Source organism: Lepidothrix coronata, unplaced genomic scaffold (assembly GCF_001604755.1).
Source record: "Lepidothrix coronata isolate B3197 unplaced genomic scaffold, Lepidothrix_coronata-1.0 Scaffold2, whole genome shotgun sequence".
NCBI classification, from domain to species: domain Eukaryota; kingdom Metazoa; phylum Chordata; class Aves; order Passeriformes; family Pipridae; genus Lepidothrix; species Lepidothrix coronata.
This window is the reverse complement of record NW_016690182.1, coordinates 11471797-11496319: the sequence shown is the minus strand read 5'-3', so window position 1 is coordinate 11496319 and position 24523 is coordinate 11471797. Positions and strand designations below refer to the sequence as shown.

The 24523-nt window shown below is 43.6% G+C and overlaps 1 protein-coding gene across 2 annotated transcripts in view; it reads right to left on the bottom strand.

The window, feature by feature from the left end:
- Positions 1–10586, bottom strand: part of HDX (highly divergent homeobox) — a 42291-nt gene extending 31705 nt beyond the window's left edge. For both annotated transcript variants that reach the window (XR_001875465.1, XM_017818823.1), the window contains exons 1-3: positions 10476–10586; positions 6229–6374; positions 2525–2671 (exon numbers count right to left, since the gene is read on the bottom strand). Coding sequence is in view for 1 of the 2 variants with exons in the window: in XM_017818823.1 (XP_017674312.1) it covers positions 2525–2671 (147 nt within the window). In the remaining variant the exon portion in view is untranslated. The remainder of the gene's footprint in view (positions 1–2524; positions 2672–6228; positions 6375–10475) is intronic.
- Positions 10587–24523: the final 13937 nt, after the last annotated feature.

Sequence of the window (24523 nt, the reverse complement as noted above, 5' to 3'; positions counted from 1 at the left end):
ACCTGCTTTTGAAAGACACTGATAGACAAGATCAGGACTACAGGGATTAGATTCCAACTGAAATTTGCCATTATGGACATTCCTGACAGTAACAATGACAGTATATGGTTTTGTGTAATAGATAGTAGAGGAAAAAAATATTTGAGAAATGCAGGCACTGTGGCAGTTGTGCACAGGTTGAAACGTGCTGTGGTTTGAAGCAGATGGGGAAGCGTGTCAAATTTTGCAAAATGTCTAATTTGAGGCCAATTTGTTACATGCAGTAAAATCTGAGCTACTAGTGATGACATTTTTCTCCTTAAAAACCAATTTAAAAACAGAATTTATAGCCACAGACCTCAAGTTATTTTCCTTTACTGTATAAAACAGATTTAGAAGATTAAATTTTACTTTTTTTTTTTTTTAATTTCTGCTCTGTCAGTAAACTTTCAAGAGAGAAATTACAACTGAATGGAGACACTGCAAATTTTGGACCAGGAAAAGAGATTTCATCCCTAACTTTTCCAGCTGTACAGAACTAAAATATGAACGTTTTCCTTACAGTTTTCCTGAAAATAAATGCTTTCTAAGAAATGCAAATACCTTAATAGCACTAATAATAAAATACAGTTTCATGAGACAGCACAAGTCAGATTTGACTCTGCTGAGAGTCCTCCTGACTGTGTTCCCAGTTCTTACTCCCACCATTTATCCAAAACACCCACCTGAACTTCCCCAAAAGGCTTAAAACTGAATTGGCAAAACAAAAAAAAAAGAACAAAGGCTTAGGTAAGGTTAGCAAAATTACCTGGGTTACACTGAAACTTAATAAAGCCACAGATGATGAACACAAGAAGGAAGAGAGGAGACAAAGTATTTGCCATCTTGGAGACTGGAAAGATTACAAATACTCTTCAGATTTCCTAATTTTGCAAGGGAGAATAGATTTTATGTATTGCAGGATTAAGATCTGTAGAGGTTTACACCAAATGATAAATGGGAAAATAGGACTTTTCTTTCTTTCCAACCCAGCTCAAGACTGGAAAGACTGGATGCAGTTCAGTGGGATGAGATGGCAGAAATCCTGATTCTGGGAAAGAATGCATTCATGGAGTTATGATATTTGAAGTATAAGTTGCATTTAGGGAATTCATGTTCCTATTACAATCATATCTGCAAGTGCCAGCTGGAACCCAAGTATCATTTTGCTGGACGTTGTACAAAGGAGAACTAGTCACTGACCAAGAGTTTTGTAGGAAAAAAAAAAAGGAAAAAAGGGGGAATTAAGAGAGGAAGGAAGGAGGGGTGTAAAGAAGAGAAGGGTAAGACCATGCAAAAATATGATAAATGCAGGACAAACACTGGGTCTGTTTTGACTGCACTTCACAAGTGGCAAAAAAAACCCTTCACGAGTTCTAAGGGTTGCAAATCAGGGCTCAGTAAGGGAATAAAACTGAAGGAAAAAGGCCTTGATACTTTACTGCAGGAAGGGAAACTGAGAGGGAAAGGAAATCTGGAGAGTGAAGGAGGACTGCCCAGAGAGGAGAGACTGGCTGCCTCCTCCAGGACATTCAATCAGCATAAAAATAGCAGAGCAGGCCCCCAGTGCACCATCAGCATCCAGATTCCTGTTACAACTGTCTGCCTGTTCCAGAAGCCTCAATCCCTGGCTGACTTTCACAGCTTCCCACCACCAAGAGCTCAGAAGGACACTTTTAATGTTTCCAGACTATTGTGAGGGAGGGGAATCCAGGTAATAATCAGGGAGCAGGAAGGGTTGTTGTTGTCGATATATCACTGGTAAACCAAATAAAAAACAACCCAGACTGGTCTCACTTCTTCTTCCTCCTCAGTGTCCAGTGTTGCAGCAGCTCCTGGGAGCTGCACTGCCCTTGTTATTTTTTCAGCTAATGCTTCATGATTTCTATTTCTGCTCTCGGCCAAGAGCCATTTTGTGTCTAGTGTTTCACAAAGGGATTATTATTTCCCTTCCTGTGGAATTCATAGACTTTGGAAGAGCTCCTGTTAGCCCTGGTGACATTCTTGTTTTATAAGAAAAGAATGTCCTCACTGTAAATAGCCATGAGGGACCACAATATTTATGATTGTGATGTGGAATACAAGTGTGACAGAGAAAGAAATAGTTCCACAGTTATTCCCCAAATACATCAGCTTATAGAAACTTCTTTAGCTTAAGAACAGTCTCTTAATAACATGACCTTGCTTCTTGCTCTCATACAATACATTGCACAAAGTTTCTACAGGGCAAACTAATTTGTAATTTATTAAAGACTAATTTAAAAAATCCCAGCAAAAGACAAACAAAAATTACTCCTTGTGCAACCCAGGCCTCTGCTAAATACAACAGTCATGTGAAGACATTCCAGTGAAAACAAACTATAAAAATGAACATGTCACATACACACACTGAAGCCTGATTTAAGGCAATGATGGAGTTGAGAGACTCCACATCTCTAAATATTTTATGTAAAGCAATAAATGTGTACAAGTTTAACAAACAAATTTGGAAGGCCTCAGTACTCACCCTGACCACACTGAAGTCCAGTTTTGTTTCTTGTGCACACTGTAATATGAGCTGAAAGCAATTTTTACTTTGATTTGTCATTCCATTTTCATAATAACGCTGCAATATCCTTTGTTGTTCTACAGTAAATACAGAACGCAGATTCATCTGGAAATAAAAGAAGATACTCTGAAAGTTGGAATAAAAACTGTAAGACTTGCAGAATACACAGGCTCTCATTTATACCTGTGATAACACTAAGGGTTGACATGTTTTCTCTACAGAATCTTTTACAAATGCTTTTACTTACTTTCTAAGAAAAAAACCTGTTACAGTCAGCATTTGATTTCTTTGTGACAGACTGAAGCTGAGCAGGTGAATTATAAGTCTGCAACAACACTGACAGCTTTTCATAAATAAATAAATATTACATTGTGTTGTTAAGTCCATGAGGCTCTAGTTTCAAAGAAAAAGTTTCTCCCTTAAAAAAAAATGAAATAAAATAAAGGCATTAGGCAAAACAGAGTAACATCAGCAGATCCAATATCAGCAGGTTTCTCCTCACCTACCAAGAAAAGAGACAAAATCCGAGATAAAACAAAGGTGACTGTTTGACAGGAGTGAAGTTTCCACGGTCTCCACCTTCATCAAATCCTACCCTCTGTGATGGCTGGTCCTTCTGCCGTGTCAGCACCAGCACCTCCAGCTGCAAAGTCACAAAGATCAAGAACTGGAGACCAACTTGGGGCAAAACACCCCCAGGAAGGGCTTTAGGCAGCTCTGGAGTCACCCAATGCAAATACTGCAGAGGAACAGAGGAGGGACAGCCTGTGTCACAGCCTGGGCTGAGAAAGGTCCAGCTCCTGTGGAACTGCACCCTGAGGCAGGAAATCAGGATTTTTAAGAACATGTAAGGGTTTTTTCCAGGGGTATGAGCCAATGCTGACTGCAGGACCTCAGGATGTGTTCCTGCTCCTTGGTTTGTCCACAGTGGTGCTGAGGAACTCAACCAGGATCAGCCCCAGGCTCTTCCAGAGCCAGCAGCAATTCCTCAGTCCTGTTCCCAGCACTGGGTCCCTGCAAGAATCTCGCTGTTCCTGGGGACAGGAGGTGGCCCAGGACAGGGTAGCAGTTTGATGGACACATTAAACCACACATGGTTTTGTTACACGTGACAACTCACACCCTGGCTTGGTAAAGCACACAGCTGAATATGACCAAGTGCAGAACAGACTCCTGAGGGCAAACTGGAGCTTTATGTTCTTGGTACAAGCAAAAATACAATCCTGTGGTTAGAGATCAGAAAGAAGATCCCAATCATCACCAATTTCCAGAACAGGGCCTTTATTTGTCCTAAACAAAGCACAGTAAGTGCTGGCCAGGAACAACCTGCATCCAACTTTGTGCCTTGGGAAGCAAAATTGTCACTTTAATACAGTTACATGTATCATAATAATGCAGAACAAACTAAAGAATAAGAAACCTCACCATCATCCTGTAGGGAAATAAAGGGGATGAGGGAACCCTTTGCAGCCACTAAGCTTTTTTTGAAAACACTCAACGGAAAGGAGCGTGGTGATAGACCTAATCTTTGTACAAGAACTGCTTTCTGATATAGAGCAAATAAAATTATTAAAGGCTCAAAAGCTTGAGCAGACACCCAACTGCTTTCATATTATTCTCCAAGATGATTACACTATGTAATGGTAATGGATGTTAGAGTTCAACAGGCCTGTATAAAGAAAAAAGATTAATATCTAGAATTTGGAGTAAAATGCTTGTAGGCCAGAGCTGTGACTTCAGAGTTTACTTTTCTCTCTATGTCAACAGACAACAGAAAAATCAATTTGTAAAAATTACTGTTTCTTTGAAATAATAGTTAAAACAGAAGATGATTTTTCAATCATCTCTTTTGCCTCTGTTCCCAACTCCTGTTCCCCCTCTCAGTGCAGTGCATTATTAAATGCAGCACCACCAGCTACATGACAAATCAGGCTTTGCCTGAGTTCTGCCTCCCCCAGAACAGGTATTCAGTCACAGCCAGAGCTGGGCAAAGGAGACTCTGGCTCTGAATAATCTACTGTTTAAAGAAATTTATAGCAAGTAACAGAGGAGACAATTATTAGTCCATTAACAAATCAATAAAGTTCATAATAATCTACTCTATAATGTTGGGAACTGCCTTCAGATGTCCCACATGGATACACACGGTGACATGGCCACTGACTGATTTATGTTCCTTCTAAAGGACACACAAGAGGCAGTTTTGTGGTCCTTGAACAATTGGCAGGGCCCAGCTTCCACTTCTGGCTACTCCTCTTTCAGTACCAGAGGTCCTGTTCTATTTAGTGGAGCTCAGTTCCCACAAACAACCCCATCAGAACCAGTTATGAACCTTCCATGTTCCCAGATCCAGCTGTGTCATCCCAAAGCTCAGCACTTCCATCCACAGGCTCATCACATCATGCTCTCCAAATAGTTCATCAGCTCCAGTGAAGACTCTTCCCATTGCAAGATAAATTTTTAGAGTCAGACCTGATGACCTTCGAGGGAAGATGTGTGACAGGTCCTTGACACGTTTTTAATTATGGGGATTTCTGTATCCAAGGTCACTTCTATGTTAAAGCACTTTCATTGTTGCATTTGACATTTGTAATTTAGATAAAGACAGGGTGGAGCATTTTGATTAAATCACTTGAACTTCAGATAAACTGTCTGACAGGCTTGGCCCAGCTAAGCTCCAGAGAGGTCATGGCCTGGTTTAATAACTCATTTTTGCAGTGTATTTTAATCACTTGTGAGCTACACCTGCCAACTGGGAAGATTCCTGAGTACCCTCTGCCTTGAACCCAGCTGAGTCCAGCTCAGGGCATCTGTGAGAGGCCATCAGAAAGTGATTTAAATAACTAAATTACAGGATCCTACAGACATGGAGTTATGGTGGCTGAGTCATAACTTGAGTTTACATTCCAACATCTAAACCTCCAATTAAGCAGGTGAGAATTTATTAAAGCATTTTGTGTCTTAGATATACTGAATCTTAAATCAATAGACAGTTCTGGACCATTTCCCACAAATTTCACACCAGTGTGTAGGATGTTTGGCAATACTCTGTCTCTGGCAGGTGCAAAGTTCACTGATATTACATCACCTTTAAAGTCCAGCAGGAAATCAGTTTGCTATCAGCAATTCTTCAGTCCTTATTTTGAATATCTAAAACAGTACCCTGCATTGAATAAACCAGTTCCTGGAGGTTTGGAAGCTCCATTAGAACACCATGAAGTCCAGAGTTAATCAATGAAGAGCTGCCTCTGCATGTCCCATCTTCACAGGCAACAAGTTCTGCCCACACCTGGGAACTGACCCACATTGAGCACTCAAACATCTGTGAGAACATAATGTTACTGTCTCTGAGACAAATTAACACAGGGTATATTCATCAAAGGATTACACTGGTTATTTTCTTTGGAAGTATTACCTATTTAGCATCAGATTTTGCAGTTAGAACAAGACATTAAGTCTTACATTTTCTCCAACACGGAAAATCACTTAAAAAGTGCTAAAATTACTGAACATGAAGCAGTCACATCAGTACCAAGGGAATCAGCAGGTCACACTCCTTCATCACAGACATTATTTAAAACAACCTCAGTAACTTCTAAGGAAACAAACTCCTTTTCCCAGTTTGTGCACCTACAGAGCACTCCAGCCTCAGGATTTCTCACCTTTGTCTTGAACCTCAGACTCCAAGTTAGAAATCCACATGGATTTTTATCATAATTTCATTTTGATCTTGACTTGCCAAGCTTAGCAAACATGCATGTGAGCTTTTGGGAAGCCGGGTGTCCAGCTGGTTGGCAACACATTGGCACTGAAAAGAGAGTTTGTTACAGAAAAGAACTCCGTGAAATTTAATAAAAATCAGGCAAAGCATTATGCAAACAAATTCCATGACTGTAAGCTGCATTTTCACTTCAATAAAAGACAAGGTGGCAAAGCAGTACTTAAGGATTCAACATCTACCTGTTCTAGCAAAATAAAGCAGCCTTGGCCAAGTGTTTTGCAGTCTTGACAGCGCAGAGAATAACCTGTGACAAATGAAAAAGCACCTCCACCCCTGGGATGTGTCCTAGGCCAACTAACATCACATAACTCTTCACTTTGGGGGTCTCCCAATCCTCAACCTACAGTGAACCCGACAGAATGAAGATGTTCTTCATTCCCTTTCTAAACTGAATACTAATTAAAAAACTTAGCATGGTAAGATCCTCTGATACGTGTGGTGATTTAGGAGATGTAAATGTAGCCCCAGTGTTAAGCAGGGACTGTGACATGTGGGAGATCCCAGAGTGATCAGTGACAAGGTCAAAGATGGGAACTCCCTGCCCTTCAGTTTGTCCCAAGGACAATTCCACAGACACCCTGTGACTGTCACAGCGGCTCCTTGTCAGGTGACATTAAGGTTGATCTTACAGCTGAATTTTTCAGGCTTCTTAAGCTGTTTAAGCAACTTTTTCACAGTATCATCCTTCCTTCCCTTCTCTGGGAAGAGCCAGCAGGAGTGGAAAGAGGAGAACACGGAGACCTAAAGCAGAGTTTGCTCCTGAACATTTCCTTCACAGAACAGGCACTCAGGGTATTGTCCCACAGGGTTTGCTGCAAATGCCCAGTCCTTCCACCCCAGTTACTTTATTCAACAGCCAGAAATTAGGAATCTCTCCAGGGAGACCTGGTGAAGGCAGGTCATACATTTTTAGCAACTAATGGAAACAACTTGATGTCAAGGAGTAAGACAAAAGAAAGAACAACTGAAAGAAAATGGGAATAATCATGTAATCAAATAATTCAGGAGTTACTTAACTGTTCTGGAATGACTTGAAAAATCTGGGGGCAAAAAAAGGGACAAAAATAAAGAAGTAGCATAAGAAGGAAAAAAAGTCTGCCTACAAGTACAGCAGTATAATCTCAGTGTCCAAAAGTATCTAAATATTAAGACTGTTAAACCAAGTAAACTTTTACAAAGTAAATCTCTACAGAACACTACATTAATAGTATTTACTTTGAAAATAGGAAATAAAATCTCCAACTACAGTCATTTTAAACAGCAACAAAAAAATAGTCTTGGATGTGATAAATAATAAATAATTCACTCAGAGCACAAGCCACCACAAAGTAACTAAGTATAAAAATCTTCATGGTATAAAACATAATAAAACTGTCAGGGATTAACACAGAGTGATAAAAGGGAACAAGCAGTTTCTGAGAGTTTTCTTTTTTACCTTCAGCACCAAACAAGTATTTATTTATAAAAAAGTCATCTTGCAAAGCCTATTTCTGTTTTAGTCTGTCCATCCATAACAGGTATAACAAGAAAATCAGCACACTCCTCTATTTATCTTTTTTTCTGTTCCCTCCACAATCTCTTGTGGTAAAAAACCAACAAGTCTCAGTGCCAATATAAATCTGAGACCAAACTGGAACTATGATAAGAAATGTACTCCAGACATAAATTAAACAAGACTGCAGTAGTGACACTATCCCTCCAGCTTTAGGAACCTCATTCACTTCCCACAGCTGCCAAAACCTCACCATTTCTTGTACATCCCCAGTGGAAAGAAAACAACCAACCAACCAACCCTGTAATGTGTGGGGTTACTGGATACACATCAAGCAACAATGTTTAATAACCTGAATTGGCAGGTTGGTGCCTCTTTCCTACACAGGCCAAACCAGTCAGAGCTACACGCTCCCCGTGCAGTGGGTGAGGCTGATGGTTGGGTACGTGTAATGTACAGCCCAGCTTGTAAAACTACTTCTAAATATCCGTGACTCGCAGCATAATTGCTTCCCTCTCCACTAAGTACAGCATTTGTAGGATTGTATTACAGTCCTACCTATAAAATGCAGCCCTTTATTAGGGACAAATTAGACAGCCCTCAGTAACTTAATAACATAATAACCCATGACCACAACTCCACAGGTTTATGCATCCCCATCCCACTTTACTGATGCAAATGAGACTCCTGACTGCAGCTGGATTAACCACATGTTTTAAATAAAGCATGTACGTGTTTGTAAGACCTGTGCCAGGAAAAAGGGATACTAAAATGCTGTGTTACTGTGAAGGTGTGAGCTGCTTCAGGACTCCAGTTTGGAGGACATAAAACTACTTTGGTTAGTTATGTGTGATCTTACCCATAGTATCAGATCTTACCTATAGGATCAGAAGCCCCAGGTTAACAGAGGGCAGGAGACAGGGTTGGGGATTGCCTGGGGCAGGAAAGTGCTCCACAAGCACTTCCAGGGCACCACCATCCCTCCAGAACAGCACAGCCAACTTCTTCCCCCTCATCCCCAAACATCTGAGGAGTAAAGTCTGGCAGCACAAGGCCCCCCTGTTCACACCACACACGGGCTGTGCCTGGCACCACAACAGGCCGATATCATGGAATTACAGAATAGTTTGGGTTGGAAAGGACCTTAAAGTCCATCTCCTTCCACCCCCTGCCATGGGCAGGGACACCTTCCACTAGACCAGGTTGCTCCAGGCCCTGTCCAACCTGGCCTTGGACACTTCCAGGGATGGAGCATCCACATATGCATTTGAGAGGTGGAATCACAGAACAGCTAGAGTTGGAAGAGACCTCTGGAGATCATCCAGGTCAACCCCCCTGCCCAGGCAGGTCACCTGGCACAGGTGGCACAGGACTGTGTCCAGGTGGGTTTGGAATGTCTCCAGAGAGGGAGACTCCACACCCTTTCTGGGCAGCTGTTCCAGTGCTCTGCCACCCTCAACATAAAGAAGTTCTTACTCATGTTGAGGTGGAACTTGCTGTGTTTTAGTTTTCTGCCATTGCTCCTTATCCTGTTGCTGGGCACCACTGAGAAGAGCCTGGCACCATTCTCTTGGCACCCCTTGGAGAAATTTAGAAGAGCCTCAGAGGGAACAAGATCTAGGATGTCTGGTGGCCACCCAGCTGCCCCCTGCCTGTCCACCACTGTGGCCCCTCAGCCTCACACCATGAGTCAACAGTGATGGCTGTCCTTCCGTCTCCAGCCATCCCCACGGCACCCAGGGGAACCATCCCTGCCTCGGGGGGTGCCTGCAGTGATGGGGGGGTGAGCAGGACCCAGGGTGTGGGGAAGGGCCAACAGGGAACTGAGGCACCAGGGACAATGAAGGGCTGAAGGGCTAAGGCACCGGGGACTGAGGCAACTAGTGACAAGATGACAGCACATGGTCGTAAGTGTGCCATGGGAGGTTCAAGCTGGACATCAGGAAGAACTTCTTCACAGAAGAGGTGAAGAAGTTGCCAGATATTGGAAGGGAGGTGGTGGAGTGCCCACCCTGGAAGTGCCCAAGGAACACCTAGACGTGGCACTCAGTGCTCTGGGCTGGGTGACAAGGTGGGGATTGGGCACAGGGTGGACTCCATGATCTCAGCGATGTTTTCCAGCCTAAATGATTCTGTGACCGAGGCACAGGGGACTGAGGACGCCTGAAGACGCTGAGGGCCCAGTGACCGAAGCCCACAGCTCCGCGGAGGGGGCTGAGCCGCCGCTGACCGGCCCGCCGCGCACGCGCAGTGCGGCCTCGGCCGGCGCAGGCGCACTGGGCGCTCCACCGGGGCGCGCGGGCGCACGCGCACGCGCGGTCCCCCGGCGGCGGCGGGTCCCGGCGCGTGCCCGGCGCGGCCCCCCCGCGGTGTGTGTGGGGGAGGCTCAGCCGCGCCTGCGCGCGCCGGGCGGGTCCGCGCGCGCGAGCTCGCGCGGCCGCCCCCTTACCCCCCCCCCACCGCCGGGCCCGGGGGGGGGGAGATCGGCATCATCATCATCATCATCATCATCATCATCATAACCAGCATCACCACCATCATCAGCATCTCCTTCCTCCTCCCCGCCCGCCCGCTGCGCCCCTCCCGCCGGGGGGGCCCCGCTCGCGCCCCTCCCGCGGGGAGCCCCCCGCGCTTACCGTGCAGCGCGGGGCCGGCGCGGGGGCTCCGGGCTCGGCCGGGCTCGGCTGGGTCGGTCCCGGCGTCACACAATGAAATCAGCGGCCCCGATCATTAATTCTCATCATGATCGTGACGTGCGCGCAGACAGCGGCCAATGGCGCGCTGCGATCAGCGCGGCCCGGCCGCGCCCGCCCCCGCCGCCCGCAGGGGGGGCGCGCACGGAGCGCGGCCCCGACAGCGACCGGGCAGGGACGGGGCCGGCACCGGCACGGACCGAGTGGGGACACAGCCGGCACCGACAGGGGACGGGGCAGGGACACAGCCGGCACCGAGACCACTGCCCTCAGAGCCGGCCCCGACAGCACTGCCCGCACCGGCCTGACCGCACTGACCACTGCCCACACTGCCCCACAGCACTGCCCACACCACACTGACCACTGCCCACACCACCCCACAGCACTGCCCACACCACACTGACCACACTGCCCACACCACCCCACAGCACTGCCCACACCACACTGACCACACCACCCCACAGCACTGCCCACACCACACTGACCACTGCCCACATGGCCTCACTGCACTGCCCACACCCCGCTGACCACACTGCGCACACAGGGACGCCCCCCATCCACACCCCTTGCCATCCCTCCTCGAGGGGCACGCCAGGGAAGTGATCCCCGAGTGTCCGGGGAGGGGGGAAGGAGACTGCAATCCATACAAATGTGTCCAAGGGGTGCCAGGAGGATGGTGCCAGGCTCTTGCCAGTGGTGCCCAGTGACAGGGTGAGAGCAGCTATAAACTAAAACACAACAAGTTCCACCTCAACATGAGGAAGAACACCCATGACGGTGGCAGAACACTGGAACGGGGAAGGTGTGGAGTCTCCCTCTATGGAGACATCCCAGACACACCTGGAGACATTTCTGTGTCACCTGCTCCAGGTGACCCTGCCTTGGCAGGGGCTTGGACTGGGTGATCTCCAACCTCAGCCATCCCGGGACTCAGTGAATGGCTGGCTGTGTGACTGCACGGGGCTGTGCAGCCTGGGCACACCAGGAGGTGTGCCTGGGGATACCCAAAAAACTCCTGGAAGGACCAAGGTTTCAGTTGCGTGAACGTTACAGCACTTAAGAAATAAATTTTTTATTGCTCGAGGTGGATATGTTTGGTCTGGGAAGGGAGGAAATGCCGGTCTGTCCAGGGGGGCAGCACAAGGCAAGGACACATCCTCAGTGCCGTGGTTGGAGCTGGTGATGGCATGAACACAAGACAAACCACACACACTCACCGTGTCCTTATGGGGGTCCAGGACAACCAGGTGCATCAGTGCCAGCCCTCCTTGGGGCTCTGTTTCCTTTCCAAAAGGTAACCTCATCAACAAATGAGTGTGAAGGCCGACACTGCTCACCCATCCCGTTGGACTGTGCGATAGAAATCATGTAAAATCATCATTTATTGGCTCAGAAGTGAGCGGGAAGGCCAACACTGCTCACCCTCCTGACGGATTGTGTGGTAGAAATCATGTAAAATCACCATTTATTGCCTTGGCTTTAGGAGCACTGAGAAGTCTCATTCAGATTTGAGACCTCATTGTGTTAATTATAAAGCCTCTAGATACCCCTATGCCCCTATTCCAGATAGTATCCTCTGCAAGTCACAATGTTAAAATATTAAACAGGCAGTTTAATACTGTGCAATGCTTTAATCAGAACCCTCGGTAAATATTTCTGCAGAACTGAAATAAAAGAATTGCTGCCGGTTCTTTGTGGGCAGGGAGGAGAAAACAGCTCAGTGCCTATGTTTATTTTAAAATTACAGCAAGTTATTTACATTGTTTAACAATTTTAACACTGACTTCTGAACTAGTGGGTGGCATCCCCCAGCTGGGTTGGATTAGACACAGTAGGAAATACCTGAATTTAGTAATAGGATCTTAGGGATAGTCCAGGTACTTAAACCCTAAATCTTCTATTGTGTTGCTTCATTTCCTAGATATATCCCCTTCCTCTGTGTGCCATCAACACTCTGCCTGTAAAAATTACACAGAGCAACCATAAAACCTCTAGACCACCACTTTGGAATCAGCTGTGGGATGATTCCTGAGAAATTTGGTGTGTTTTCTTCTCACTCCCATTCTGGGGCTTGGGAAACAAAACAGGTGAGACAGTCTCTCTAAAATCTATTGAAAAAGATACAGTGGGGTTTGATAAAATACAGCTTGTTAAACTCCTTTAAAATGTTGATTGTTAGAAAGTAATATTTCAAGGGCTCTAATTTGATTAACAGTGGTCTCACGGGTGCTTTTTCTATTGTTTTTTATCAAAACACTCATAGAAACATTCATAAAGGAGACACGAGCTGTGTATTTAAGTTGTCAAAGAAACCAGCATGCAGATTGGTGCCACAAAAAAGAGTTATAGATCACTATAAGGTACTTTACAATACAGAAGAGTAAACTCAACGTACAGGTTAAAAAAGCTGCTGCTGTTTGCAGCAGAGGAGTGCCCAGCTCCAGAAAGAACTTCGTGTTATTTATTTCCCTCCCTGGTGTCACCTCTCAATGAGACAAACCTTGAGGAAAAAACTATGGCAGGATGAAATAAACCAAATATTCTTCTTATTGCCACCAGCTCCACATGCTGCCTCCTTCATTAATAACAGATGTAAATTAACAGGGGCTGGCAAATTGGTGCAGTGGTTTAAACAGTAGCCCGGGACATGAAAGGAGTCCTTCCACGGGGGAATTGGCATCAAAGCCAGACTCTCTGATGGAGCTGCTTTGTATGAGCTCATTAAACTCATTAGCTCAGCTTACTCTTGGTTACTTAGCTGGGTCTGGGTTCCTGTCTCTGCGTGTCTGAGCTGCGTGCGTGGCTCCCCGAGCGCTGGGTGTGGGTATTCCCTGCTGGAACAGGGGCAGGGAGAAGGGCAGAAGCTCTAATTTGTATTCCACAGTCAGGAACCCGACTGTAAAATCACACAATTCTTTTCAGCCCTCCATCCACCTTTCCCTTTTCCAACAGTTCATAGAGTTTCGGACTTTTAACAGATCATGCAGGTAAGAGAAGTCTCTGTAAGGATTCCCCAGAATTCCCAGAGGTGGATTGGAAGCTGGTGTGTGACCCTTGGGCCATGAGCCTGAACAGCTTTGGTCACACAGTTTAGAGCACTGGCTGCTATTTCCATTTCTTGGCTTTCTGCTGAGTCTAGAAAACACTGCAGGGAGCCCATGAGACAAACCCAACCCACCTCACCGAACCCTTTCTCAGGACAGTGTTACTCAGCTCATGATCCCATTATTTGGGTGATGCTTTAAAGGATGTAGCTCTAAACCAGCCCTGGGAGTGACCTGACAGAGCCAGTGACCTTTCAAGAAGGGGTGAAAACAGGGTGGAAAGGAGTCTAATAATGTTCCACCTGCAATTTTGTATTTTGAATTCTGGATCTCTAATGAGTAATTTGCCTATTAAACTGCTCCAGGGCATTAAATCTTGTAGCTACACAGCGTCAGCCACAAAGGGACCTGAACTGAATCTGTCCCCTTGTCCCCAAAGTGTCGAACTTGCACTTGGGAAAATGTGTGGAGAATCCAATGTAGAAAAGCCTGAAGTTAATCTGGTGCTCGACCATCCTCCCTTTGGGGAATTCTGCTGTCATTCATCCTGAATCTTTGACAAACCCTCAGAAGAGATTTATTAAACTTCAGACTCAGGACTGACCACAGGAAAAGCCCGCAGGTCCTTTCATTTTGTTGCAAAACTGTGATACCAGTTTTGTGAGAAGCTCCTCAGCCAGTGCTGAGCTTTGTCTCCTCGATTTCACCACAAGAACACTGTGTCTATCACAGTGTCTATCACTGTGTCTACAAAAGCCTTGCTGAAGTCAAGATTTGTAACATTTCTTGCTTTGTGTCTCTACAAGGCTTGTTATTCCACCATAGGGGAAAGTTAGATTGGTTTGACATGATTTATTCTTGCAAAATCTCATTTTTTTCCATCAAAATGTGTATTTCCTTCTTTTTGTATTGACACTGTTGACTTTGCAGGGGTAGAATTTACCTCCAAAAAGCCCTTTGTTTAAGTGCCTGCTGTTTCACAGGTTTCCTGCTCAATGAACACCTGAAATGGCAACAGTGATATTCATTTTACAGAAATATTGTGAGGACACACTAAAGATTGGGAGGCACAAGGGTGTAGTTAAAGATCCACTAAATCCAGAGATTCCATGTGAAACAGTGATGGAGAAAGGATCAGTGTGTAAACCTCAGGAAAAATGTTAATATGGCCAATTCCGTGCAGCACATTTTCTGCATCTAAAAGCACAGCCAGACTTAGTGCTCTTACAAGATTTACAAACTTTCTGTCTTCTTTGAACTTGGTTTTGCCCCATTAATTAAAATTAGTGGTTAATCCTCACCCAGTGCATAAACAAAGCTCCCATAAACTGAATCTGCAAATATGTCCCTTCTGCTGGTATGCAAAAAACAGCTGGTGCTGGTGGGAAAAAATGCAAAAGAGTCTGGCTGGCCAGATATTTTAAGAATTTGTTCCACTTTTTTATTTATTGAGATATTTTTATGAAAATCAAAAAGTGCTGTTTCCTTTTATTTTTATTGCCTTTGATAATTTTTCATACAGTGAGCAGGGAAAATTATGGACTTGAGGAACATATAAAATTGCAATACACTAGCAATGAACCAAAAAAAAAAAAAGGAGGGAGATAATTTTTGCATATTTTTTTCCCCACCCATTAATATTCCTAGCATAGAGTGTTTTGTAGTACAAAGAAAAAGTTAAATTATTTTAAAAATAAGAATAAAACCAGTAAAGATAGGAGGAAGCAAAGAACCAGGGAGGGGACCTGTTATTTTTTCCCCAAAAAATCTATATATCCCCTCTTTTGGTAATTTGTTGTCCCCTGTAAGCCCCAGTTCCATTGGTAAAGTGATTCACCTAAAGGTAATGCACGAGCAGTTCTTATTTCCCATGATTTTTTGGAAAAGCAACCGAGAAAATGTTGAGTTGGACTTCTCAAAGCATTTATGAGATTAGTCAGTACTTTCCTTCTCTTTGACTTGTCTTTCTCCGGAGTTAAGAAGGTTTTCCCATCTGCTCAGGTGTCCCACAAGCACACATCCCTCTGCTCCTTCATTTCTAACTGGGTCCACACTTTATTCCATGTCCACCAAAGCTCATCCCCCTTCTTAGCAGCTCCTCACCTTTTTCCAGTACCCCTGACTGGCCTGAAAGGATCTGAAAAGTGGTTTTTTTTTCCTTTAAAAGCAGGATAAGCACAATGGCTGTCCCAGGTCCTTGGGAATAAAGGAAATAGCCATCATCCACCAGTTTGTTCTGGTGTTTCTCAGTTTCTTTTATCTTTGATTTAGGCAAGGTAATTTTTCTCCCCAGTCACAGCAAGCCAAAGTAAGGGAAATGAATATAGTGTAGGTTTAATTCTAAAGGATGCAGCATCATTAAAACAAAGATGAATATAAAAACTGTGAGATCAAGAATACAAATAAAATAGAGGTACAGAGCACCTGGTGTTCCTCAATAGCTCCACATTCACCTCGAAGAAGAAGGGTGAAAATCTGAAGGATTCAGAGGAAATTCATTGATGTGGAAGAGCTAAAATTATCCATAAGCAGTTCCTGAAAGGAAAGCATGGAACTGCCAAAACAATGTAAAGCCCACTATGAGCCCTGTGGACCTCTTACTAAAACCATGGTCTTCACATGACATCCATGTGTTTCTAAAAGTACAGGATCAGCTAAAATTGCCAGTTCTGGCACTACCAAATCTAAGCAGGGAAGGAAATCCATGAGATGGCAGCAAGGATTTGGGGATTTTATTGTTTCGTGTTGGTGTTTTTCATGCTGGTCTGTAGTAAAACACATTTTCATCCTTAACTATTTCACAAAAATGAATTTCTTGTGACTTTTTCTAAAAGCACAGCATGATTCCTGAGGTTTGGGGAGACCAAGTGCATCAAGTGAAGTGTCCTCCTTGGGAAAGAGCCGCTGTGTTTTGTAGATAAAATACCCGACTTTGTCCAGTCCCACAACACCACATTTATTTTACAGCGAGACTTCGTAAACTTAAATCTTATCACAAACTGCTGTCACTCATTAGAAAATTATCCTATTAAAAAATATGTTTACAAAGTAATCTTCCATCTTTGTCTTTGAGATAACAATAAAAGTGAAGTATTGATGTTTTGCTGCCAAATGTTTTTCCTTTTATAGTACCCCTGTCATTTTATTTCATCTGCCTACAGAGGAATTTGTTTAAATGCAAATGACTTCTTTCATGGGAGAAGACAGCTTTTGTATTAATCCCTATTTGTTTAAGCAATTTCTTTAAATTAGATTTTGGTTATGGTAGGACTACGTTATTGTTTCCAGGTTGTTTTATTCCTCCATAAATGTAATCTTGTTTAATCTCAGCCCAGATTAAGAGGAATGATGTAACATTAGAGGGAAGATTTTGTGAGAGGAGGGGGAGGTTATACAGTTTTTCCAGTCTCTGCATCTGCTGTTGTACTGTTGGGTTCCTGATGGAAGCTTCTTCTCCAACAACCCTATCTAGGAAATGCCTTTTATCTGCTCTGAGCTAAGACAAGGATGCCAAGTCCAGTTTAGATACAGATCCAGCCACTGTCACCCAGCCTGTTATCAGGAGGCAGAGCTGCTGGGGGGAGGCCCTGAGAGCAGCTTTTGGTGCAGAAATACCGTTGTCTTCTTTTTAATGCATGATAAGAGCACAGGAACTCAGGACTAATGTGTTGGATCGTATCAAAAGCCTTTTTAGTCCTGGCTGACAGGGGCTGATGATGTCTTGTGGTGAAGAGCTGGAGTAACTCACACACCAACTGACCCACACCGTTGGGTTCCAGTTTTAGATTACAGAAATGCTGCATTTATCCTGTTTTAGTGCACCAATGTGGGAATTTGAGTTTCCTCAGAGCATCAATGTACTGGTGACCAGGAAGTTTCCACTTATGAATCCTTAATTAACTTTACTCTTCAGCATTCATCAGTATCAATAACGAATTTTGATCTCTTTATCTTCCAATGAAAATATAAATTTCATACCTTTCATTATAAAATAATAATATATTTTACACTCATCTGGACATTTTGATTCATTTTGTCCCCACATTCTTTTGTCTTAGGAACCCTGTTGCTTTATCCAACACAATTTTTCATGACTCCTTCTCATTCCATCTTATTTTTTTTTCCATATAGGAAACAGAACTGAAGATCAGAAAAGCACTGGTGGACTTTAAACCATGTCCCCGTTGAAGGGTTCACGTTTCAATAATTTCATTAATATTTACTTTTTAATTATCAGGTATGTTTTAGTAGAATATTTTGTGTTGTTAAGTAAAAGTGAGCAGCATAACATTAGTGGATATGTCAGTGTCAGCAACAGTGTGAGTTGTGCTTTAATTCCACAGTGAGTAAAATCAGGACAACTCTGCACTGCTTTAAAGGGAGGCATATTTACCACATTCTTTGTTATGAAAAGCCACTTTTCCCAAATAAATGCCAAACTGCAAAAAGCACAGTAGCACATACAGATGGTGATATGCAGAGAATGGTGTGTAATTGGTGTACACTGTGACACAGAGGGTCAGGCCACTATTTCAATTCAGCTGAGACCTGCATTTTGGAGTGTGTTACCTTTCCAGCATATGTTCAAATGCACCAGTTCTGTGTCAGAGTAAGGTCTGCACCACCAACATTCAGGATCTCCTGCTGGTTCATCAGCTTGTCACTTGGCTCCCTCTAAAAATACCCATAAAACACTCCAAACAGAAGTGTATTTGTAATTAAACACCCAACAAGTTGGGTAGTTGAGTCCAGATCTGGATAGCACCGGTTTATCAGTGTCTCAGCTCACGCGGAATGACTCAAAAATCATTTAAATCAACAATTTGAATCGGAAAAGGTGCAGAGGCATCTGGAAAGAGCAGACACTCACATACTCTTGGCTTTCTGATGTCTTTCTTCTGCAGCCCCATAGCCCAGGACCCCCTGCCAGCCCCCTGGGCCACCTCAGCCCTGCCCCGTGGGAAGCACCCACTGCTCCTGGCTCCCTGGAAGGACCTGGCCCACTGTGCTCTCACACATCACATTGAAAAAGCTTTTTGACATAATATGGGGGAAAACCTGGTAGCTGTCAGCAGTCTGTTCCAATAAAGCTCCAAAAGCAGCAGCAGCAGCAGCCTGTCACGTAGGGAGCTGCTGGGTTGGCTTGGCGGCCCTAAATCACCGTGTTTATCTTGGATCCACAGCTAATGAAAGGGTGCATGTGCTGCAAGCCATGGAGCTTAAGCTCCATTAACTAATCAATGGCTAACTCTGGGAATTAAAAAAAATGGAGAGCAGAGCTGTGGTCAACACAACATCCCACTCAGTTCCAGAGGAGCAGGGTTTTCACAACAGCACAAAAACTGGGCGACAAAGGAGATGCCAGAGATCCCTTTGTTTGCTGAGGGTGATGAGGGTCTTGGAGAACTAACGTGCTTTGGAAGTATAAGGCACGGAAAGAAATAAATTAATAATTATCAATCAGATGTGGTAGGTACAGCCCAGCAAGCAGAGTGTCTCTGATGCTTTGCAGCAGGAGTGAGATCCTTTGTAAGGTTTCAAAAAGGGGAGAAAAAGGTGGCTTTGGGCCATTCCACAAATATATTTTTCCCTGAGCTGCTCGGGGCATCTTCAGACACGGGGCTGTTACGCAGGTGTGTCACAGGAGTTTGCAAAGCAGCAGCACAGCCCCTTCCCAGGTTAATTAGCTGTGCCCTTCAGCGAGGATTAGGGAAGATTTGAAAGCATCTAAAGCCAGGGAGGATTCAAGAAAAGCAAATAGCCCGACTCCATGGCACAGTCTATTGCCAGGGATTCCACTTAATCGGGATCTGTGTCAGCTGCCTTGATAGGCCCCCGTGTAAGTCATTTTATTTTAGGTAAACATTTGCAAATGAACTTTTTGTATGTTGTGAAAAGGGGGGGGGAAAAGGAACATCTCACCAGCAGTGTTGGTATCTGAACTCTACAGAAACATTTAGACCTTTCAAACTAAATGTCAAGTTGCTCCCATTGAGTCAAATTCTTGCAAATTTAAGCTAATTAACATAACTACTTTCCAAGTCAAAGCAGGTCCTTATGCTGTGCTTAAGTGCTTTAGTACATGAATACATTCTGATTGCCACAGCTCTCACTTTTATGGCTGGGGGAAGAAAGAGGGAAGTTATGAGTCCAAAGATTTTTTTTTTACTCCAAGCAACAAAATTCTTCCTGGACTTAGATGTGACTTTACTATGAATGGTATTATTTTCCTGAGCCAACTTGGAAATGTGATCCAGCTGAAATTTCTGGGACACAGAAGGGACACGACTGACAAGGAAGGAAAACTCCAAGCATCACAATTGGTTTTTAACCATAAGACTGACCCAACAGGACCATAAAGGGTGATGACCTGAGCTGCAGAAAATAAGAATTCAATTCTGTATTGCTTTCTAATATCAATCCTCTCCCTGTCACATCCAGGTGCTGGTGCAAGGCCATGAAATCTCACCCTGATTCTGTAGCACTTTCCAGGTGCTGCACTGGCAAAGCAGTGCATAGAAATGGAGATTAAAATCAAGTCATATTTTAAAGCTATTAATGTGATACAGCTAAAATTGTACAAAGGGGAACGCTTATTTTCAGCATAAAAAATTTATTTGCCTGGGGGGACATTTTAGTGTCCAAGACATACATTTGTGATAAGTGTAAACATTTGAAAATGCTCTTTCAACCAACAGGGTCACAGCCTGCAAGCAGCAACCCAAAACTGGAAAGACAGGAAAAATTGGAGTCACAATTCCTGAAAAGTTAAGGTACCAGTGGTACCTTAACACCAAAAGAATTAACTTTTGCATGCTACTATGTATACTAGAATTCTAACCAGGACAGTGTTCTACCAGAAAAGTTCATCTAAGATATGTTAGCAAACAGTGTACAAGGCTCTTTGCAAGGAATTAATATATTTCAAAATTAATCCCTTTTTTCTAGCACTTTTTCACAGCTAATGATACATATTTTTGTTTAAGTGTGAAATCATGTGATTTATAATTCTAGGGGAAAAAGCTTTCAACAAAGTTTTCAGCCTAAGCTATTTTTAATCCTAACATTTTCTGTGAATAAGTAGAAATAAGAAAATGAATTGTGCTGTGAAAAAAAGCACTAAAACAGTTTTTCCCCCAGGAGATTATAAATATCTGTATATATGGGCAGAATGTTCAATTAATCTGAGGAATGTTCTGCTGAGTTTCATGATGATGTACTGTGAGAAAGCAGCAATACAACAAAACTGGTGAGCTGTACAAAGGGAGTCCGAACTTTCCTAGCAAGATACATGATGGTGGAAATTAGACATTTATTAAAATGATGTGATGCAGAAATGCAGCAAACGTGGCACTTCATCAGGAAAATGGGCAGGCAGCATTAAACATAAGTGACGGTGTGGGGTTCACTTTGGAATGCAAAATGAATTTATAAATAATAGATGGAGATAATCTGAATAGTTTTACAGAGAGATGAATGAAATCCGTGTCTTTTCTAACTCTCTCAAATTAATTTAAGGAGCTGCACAGTTACACCCCCTTCCCCAAAGAGTTAGGAAGATGTTAAATGGGCAACTCATATGATAGAAAGTTATTATCCTGAGATTAGCCCTGGAGGAATTATGAGGAAGAGGGAGATAATATTGGAATATATGACTCGGATTTTTATTTTAACATTATGACTTGAAATAGTGATTAAAATCACTGAGCTCTTCCAGGCAGGAGACACAGGGCCTTCTCTCCAGGGGACTGGGAAATAAAGAGTCAAGTTCTTAACAGGTTTCTCACCTGTCTCACCTTTTCACAGCACTGGCTCACAGTGGGACCACCTGCTGAGGGGCTTTGTAGCCAAAAATTGCTGCTTCTGCTCCTGCACTGAACCGAAAAATTAAACCACAGCAGCTCGAACTGCAGGAGGGGTTTTCCTGGAGAGAAAACCTCTGTCCTGGAGCTGGTGGGCTGAATTCAACTGGGAAACCAACTGAAGCTTGAAGAACAAAACTAGGAAAACGTGGGGAATTGCTGGTGGACATGCAGGGGGACTCCAAGGGCAAGGCTCGGTCATGGTCATAGTTGTGTTAAAAGCCTGGGCTCCGTTTTTTAGGGTTGGGTGGTTTGATCCTTGCTGCCATTGGGGGCATTTCTAATCATTCTCACAGGTAAAACAAGCCCCAGTATGAGAAGAGCTAAAAATGCAGGTTTGTCTCACTGTGAAGAGACTGAAAAAGAGAAGGTGGACTCCTCATGGAGACCTGAGAAGAAAACAGCTGCTGTAAGGCTTGGAGGGCACAGGCCCTGAGGAAACCACCCATGGGTTAGATATATCAGAAATTAGAGAGCATTTATGGAATTGCAATAGATGAAGATCCCTGAAACAAGAAAAGATGAAAGGATGTTCTCAGATTTTAATGGCAGGGCTGTTCTCTGGTGGCTGAAGAACAGACTGTCCTTCTCTCAGAGGGGACAGAAGGACCATGTCTGGCTGCAGAGCTGGGGGGACACCCGGCAGAAGGAAGGAAACGCTGCGGGTCGGGAGGAGGAAGGAGAGCAGGAGCTGCAGATGGCTCGGGGTTCTGACAGCTCCTGCTATAAACAAGGCTTCTGGATGGCAGATATTTATTTTGGAGCTGAGCTTGTGCAATTTGTGACTACAAGGGAGGAAGAGAGAAATGAAAGCTGGCTCTGAAAACAGCTACAGAGCTTGCCAGCTCGGGGTAATTAGTTTATACCTACCTTGGCTTGATCAGAGCACGTCTTGTCACCATCTAACATGGGTTCAGGTTGTCCAAAAGGAAAACATGATGTTATTTGCTTCCCGAGCTCCTTAAAAATAAAGCTACCGTTGCATGTGAAGAGAGAGCAGAGCTGTGTGGAGGGAAAGAGCAAAGGAAGAGTCCTGAGCAATTAATTCCGTGAGGGAAGCTGGATGCTGCTGCAAAGGCTCCTGGTTAAGAGCAAAGGCCACGCTGCTGGGATGCAGAGGAGAACACGACAGGACACATCACCATCATCTTCCTGGACTCTAAACAGCAAATCAGGTTAATTTGGGGAGACAGGCTGAAGGGAAGAGACCTTTTTATTCTGCATCTTTTGTATCAGCGTTTAACTTGTGCCAGTGTGTTACTACAGAGAGGATCAGAAACTCCCAGCTCTGCATTAAAACCCAATTTCACCATTCACAGACACATCAAGGGCAGGATGGGGAGCTCCAGGTATTAAATTCTCTGAAGTGAACATGGAGAAGGCTGCAGTGGATGTTTTGATGTCAGGTGAGTCTGGCAGGGATTCACAGCCTACATGAGTTTTCTCTTTCTAGCTTTCAGGTTATTATCTCTCTTTCTGCTCCCAATTTTAAGGCAACACAAACTTTGGCTCCAGTCACACACCGGGAATCTCTCTGTAGTCACTGCACAGCCAGTTCCCCAAGCAAATATTGAGTCTAACTAAACATGGGGAATGAAGAGGCTACTGGACTATAAAGTAGGAGCATAATCTCTGAGGTTTTAACCAAGGCATTAGAAAGACCTAATAATAGCAGGGCTTTGCAGAGATGCTAAGATAAAGAAAAAAACATCTTGAGAATGCCTTGAAGAAAAGCTTTGCCTGTCACCAGTCACTTGGCAACATGAAAGACAAGCTTGGACCAAAAATCCCATGGAAAAATGAAGATGGCATAATAATAATTGTCATAATTTTATGGATCTGACATTCTCCTTGTCAGGACATCCTGGGTGACCCCATCAGACATCTCTGCAAGGCAAAATGACTCTTTTAATATTTAAGCCCCTGTTCAAATATTTCCATAAGGCAGATTTTGCCACAGGATGATGGAGAAGAAAATAATGACGGGACACAAAAGAATAAAGTATTTTTTCTCAGTGGAATAGTTCTCCCCACCATTGCCTGGATTGCACCCCATGCTCTCCTGAACACTTGAATATGAGCTTGTCCCTTCTCTCCCACCAGACAGAGGGTCCCTTGAGGGCAAAACAAGTCCCTTTGCAACATTGCTGGATGTTTCCTTCCGATTGTCAATGTTACACAGAATATCCAGACCAGGTTCCCTGAACACATTAGGAAAATCAATGCTCAGTTTTGCTTCAAAGCCAACTTTCCAGCCAGCAAATAATGAATAACAAGGGAATCTGGTATCAATAGTTTGGAAGTTTTATTACTCTTGTCAAGTTTTCCATTATTACTGTTTTTTTCCCAAAGTAATATGGTTTACCTAATGTAGTGAGAAGCAGATGGTTTATTGCTTATAAGCTGTTCTGTGATTCTTGCAGAGGAAGTGTATTGAGCATTTCTTGTGTTTCTGTCAAATAAATATTTTCAATTTATTTACTAGAAGAAGGGGAAAGGCAAATATAAATTATAGGGTATATAAACGAATATGGAGATATTGACAGGAAAGTGAACATATTGTAGTAATAAATATTCAAATATTTTGTTTCCTGTAAAGAAGAGAAACTGGAGTTAGTAGCACTTGAATTTTAAAATTCAGTAATGCAAAGATTTTAGGACCAGAAAGAAGAGTTCTGACAATGTAATTTGATCTACATAACACCTACATTGGTCCATGTGTGATACACTGATGATTTCTGTTGAGCTGGAGCATATTTTGGGAAGAGATTGTCTGGTTTTGCCCTCAGAAATTCTCATGTTGGCCCTATGACTGTCAATACTTTAAGCTCTGTGTTATGGAAAATTGAATGAAGGGAGGGAATCCATTCTGAGCATGGAACTGCCTGCCCAGTGCTCCAGGATCCCCTCTGAAGTTGCGTGTGAGACTCAAACAGACTTGCTGCAAAATATTTTCCTGTTCCTCTCCAGTCAATTCTGAATTTAGCAGAACTTTATAGTTATTCCCTGGGGAATTCTGAGCAGAGGAATGATAACAAAAGACCTTTCTGCAGTTTATACCAAACTAATGATGGCAAACTGAAGA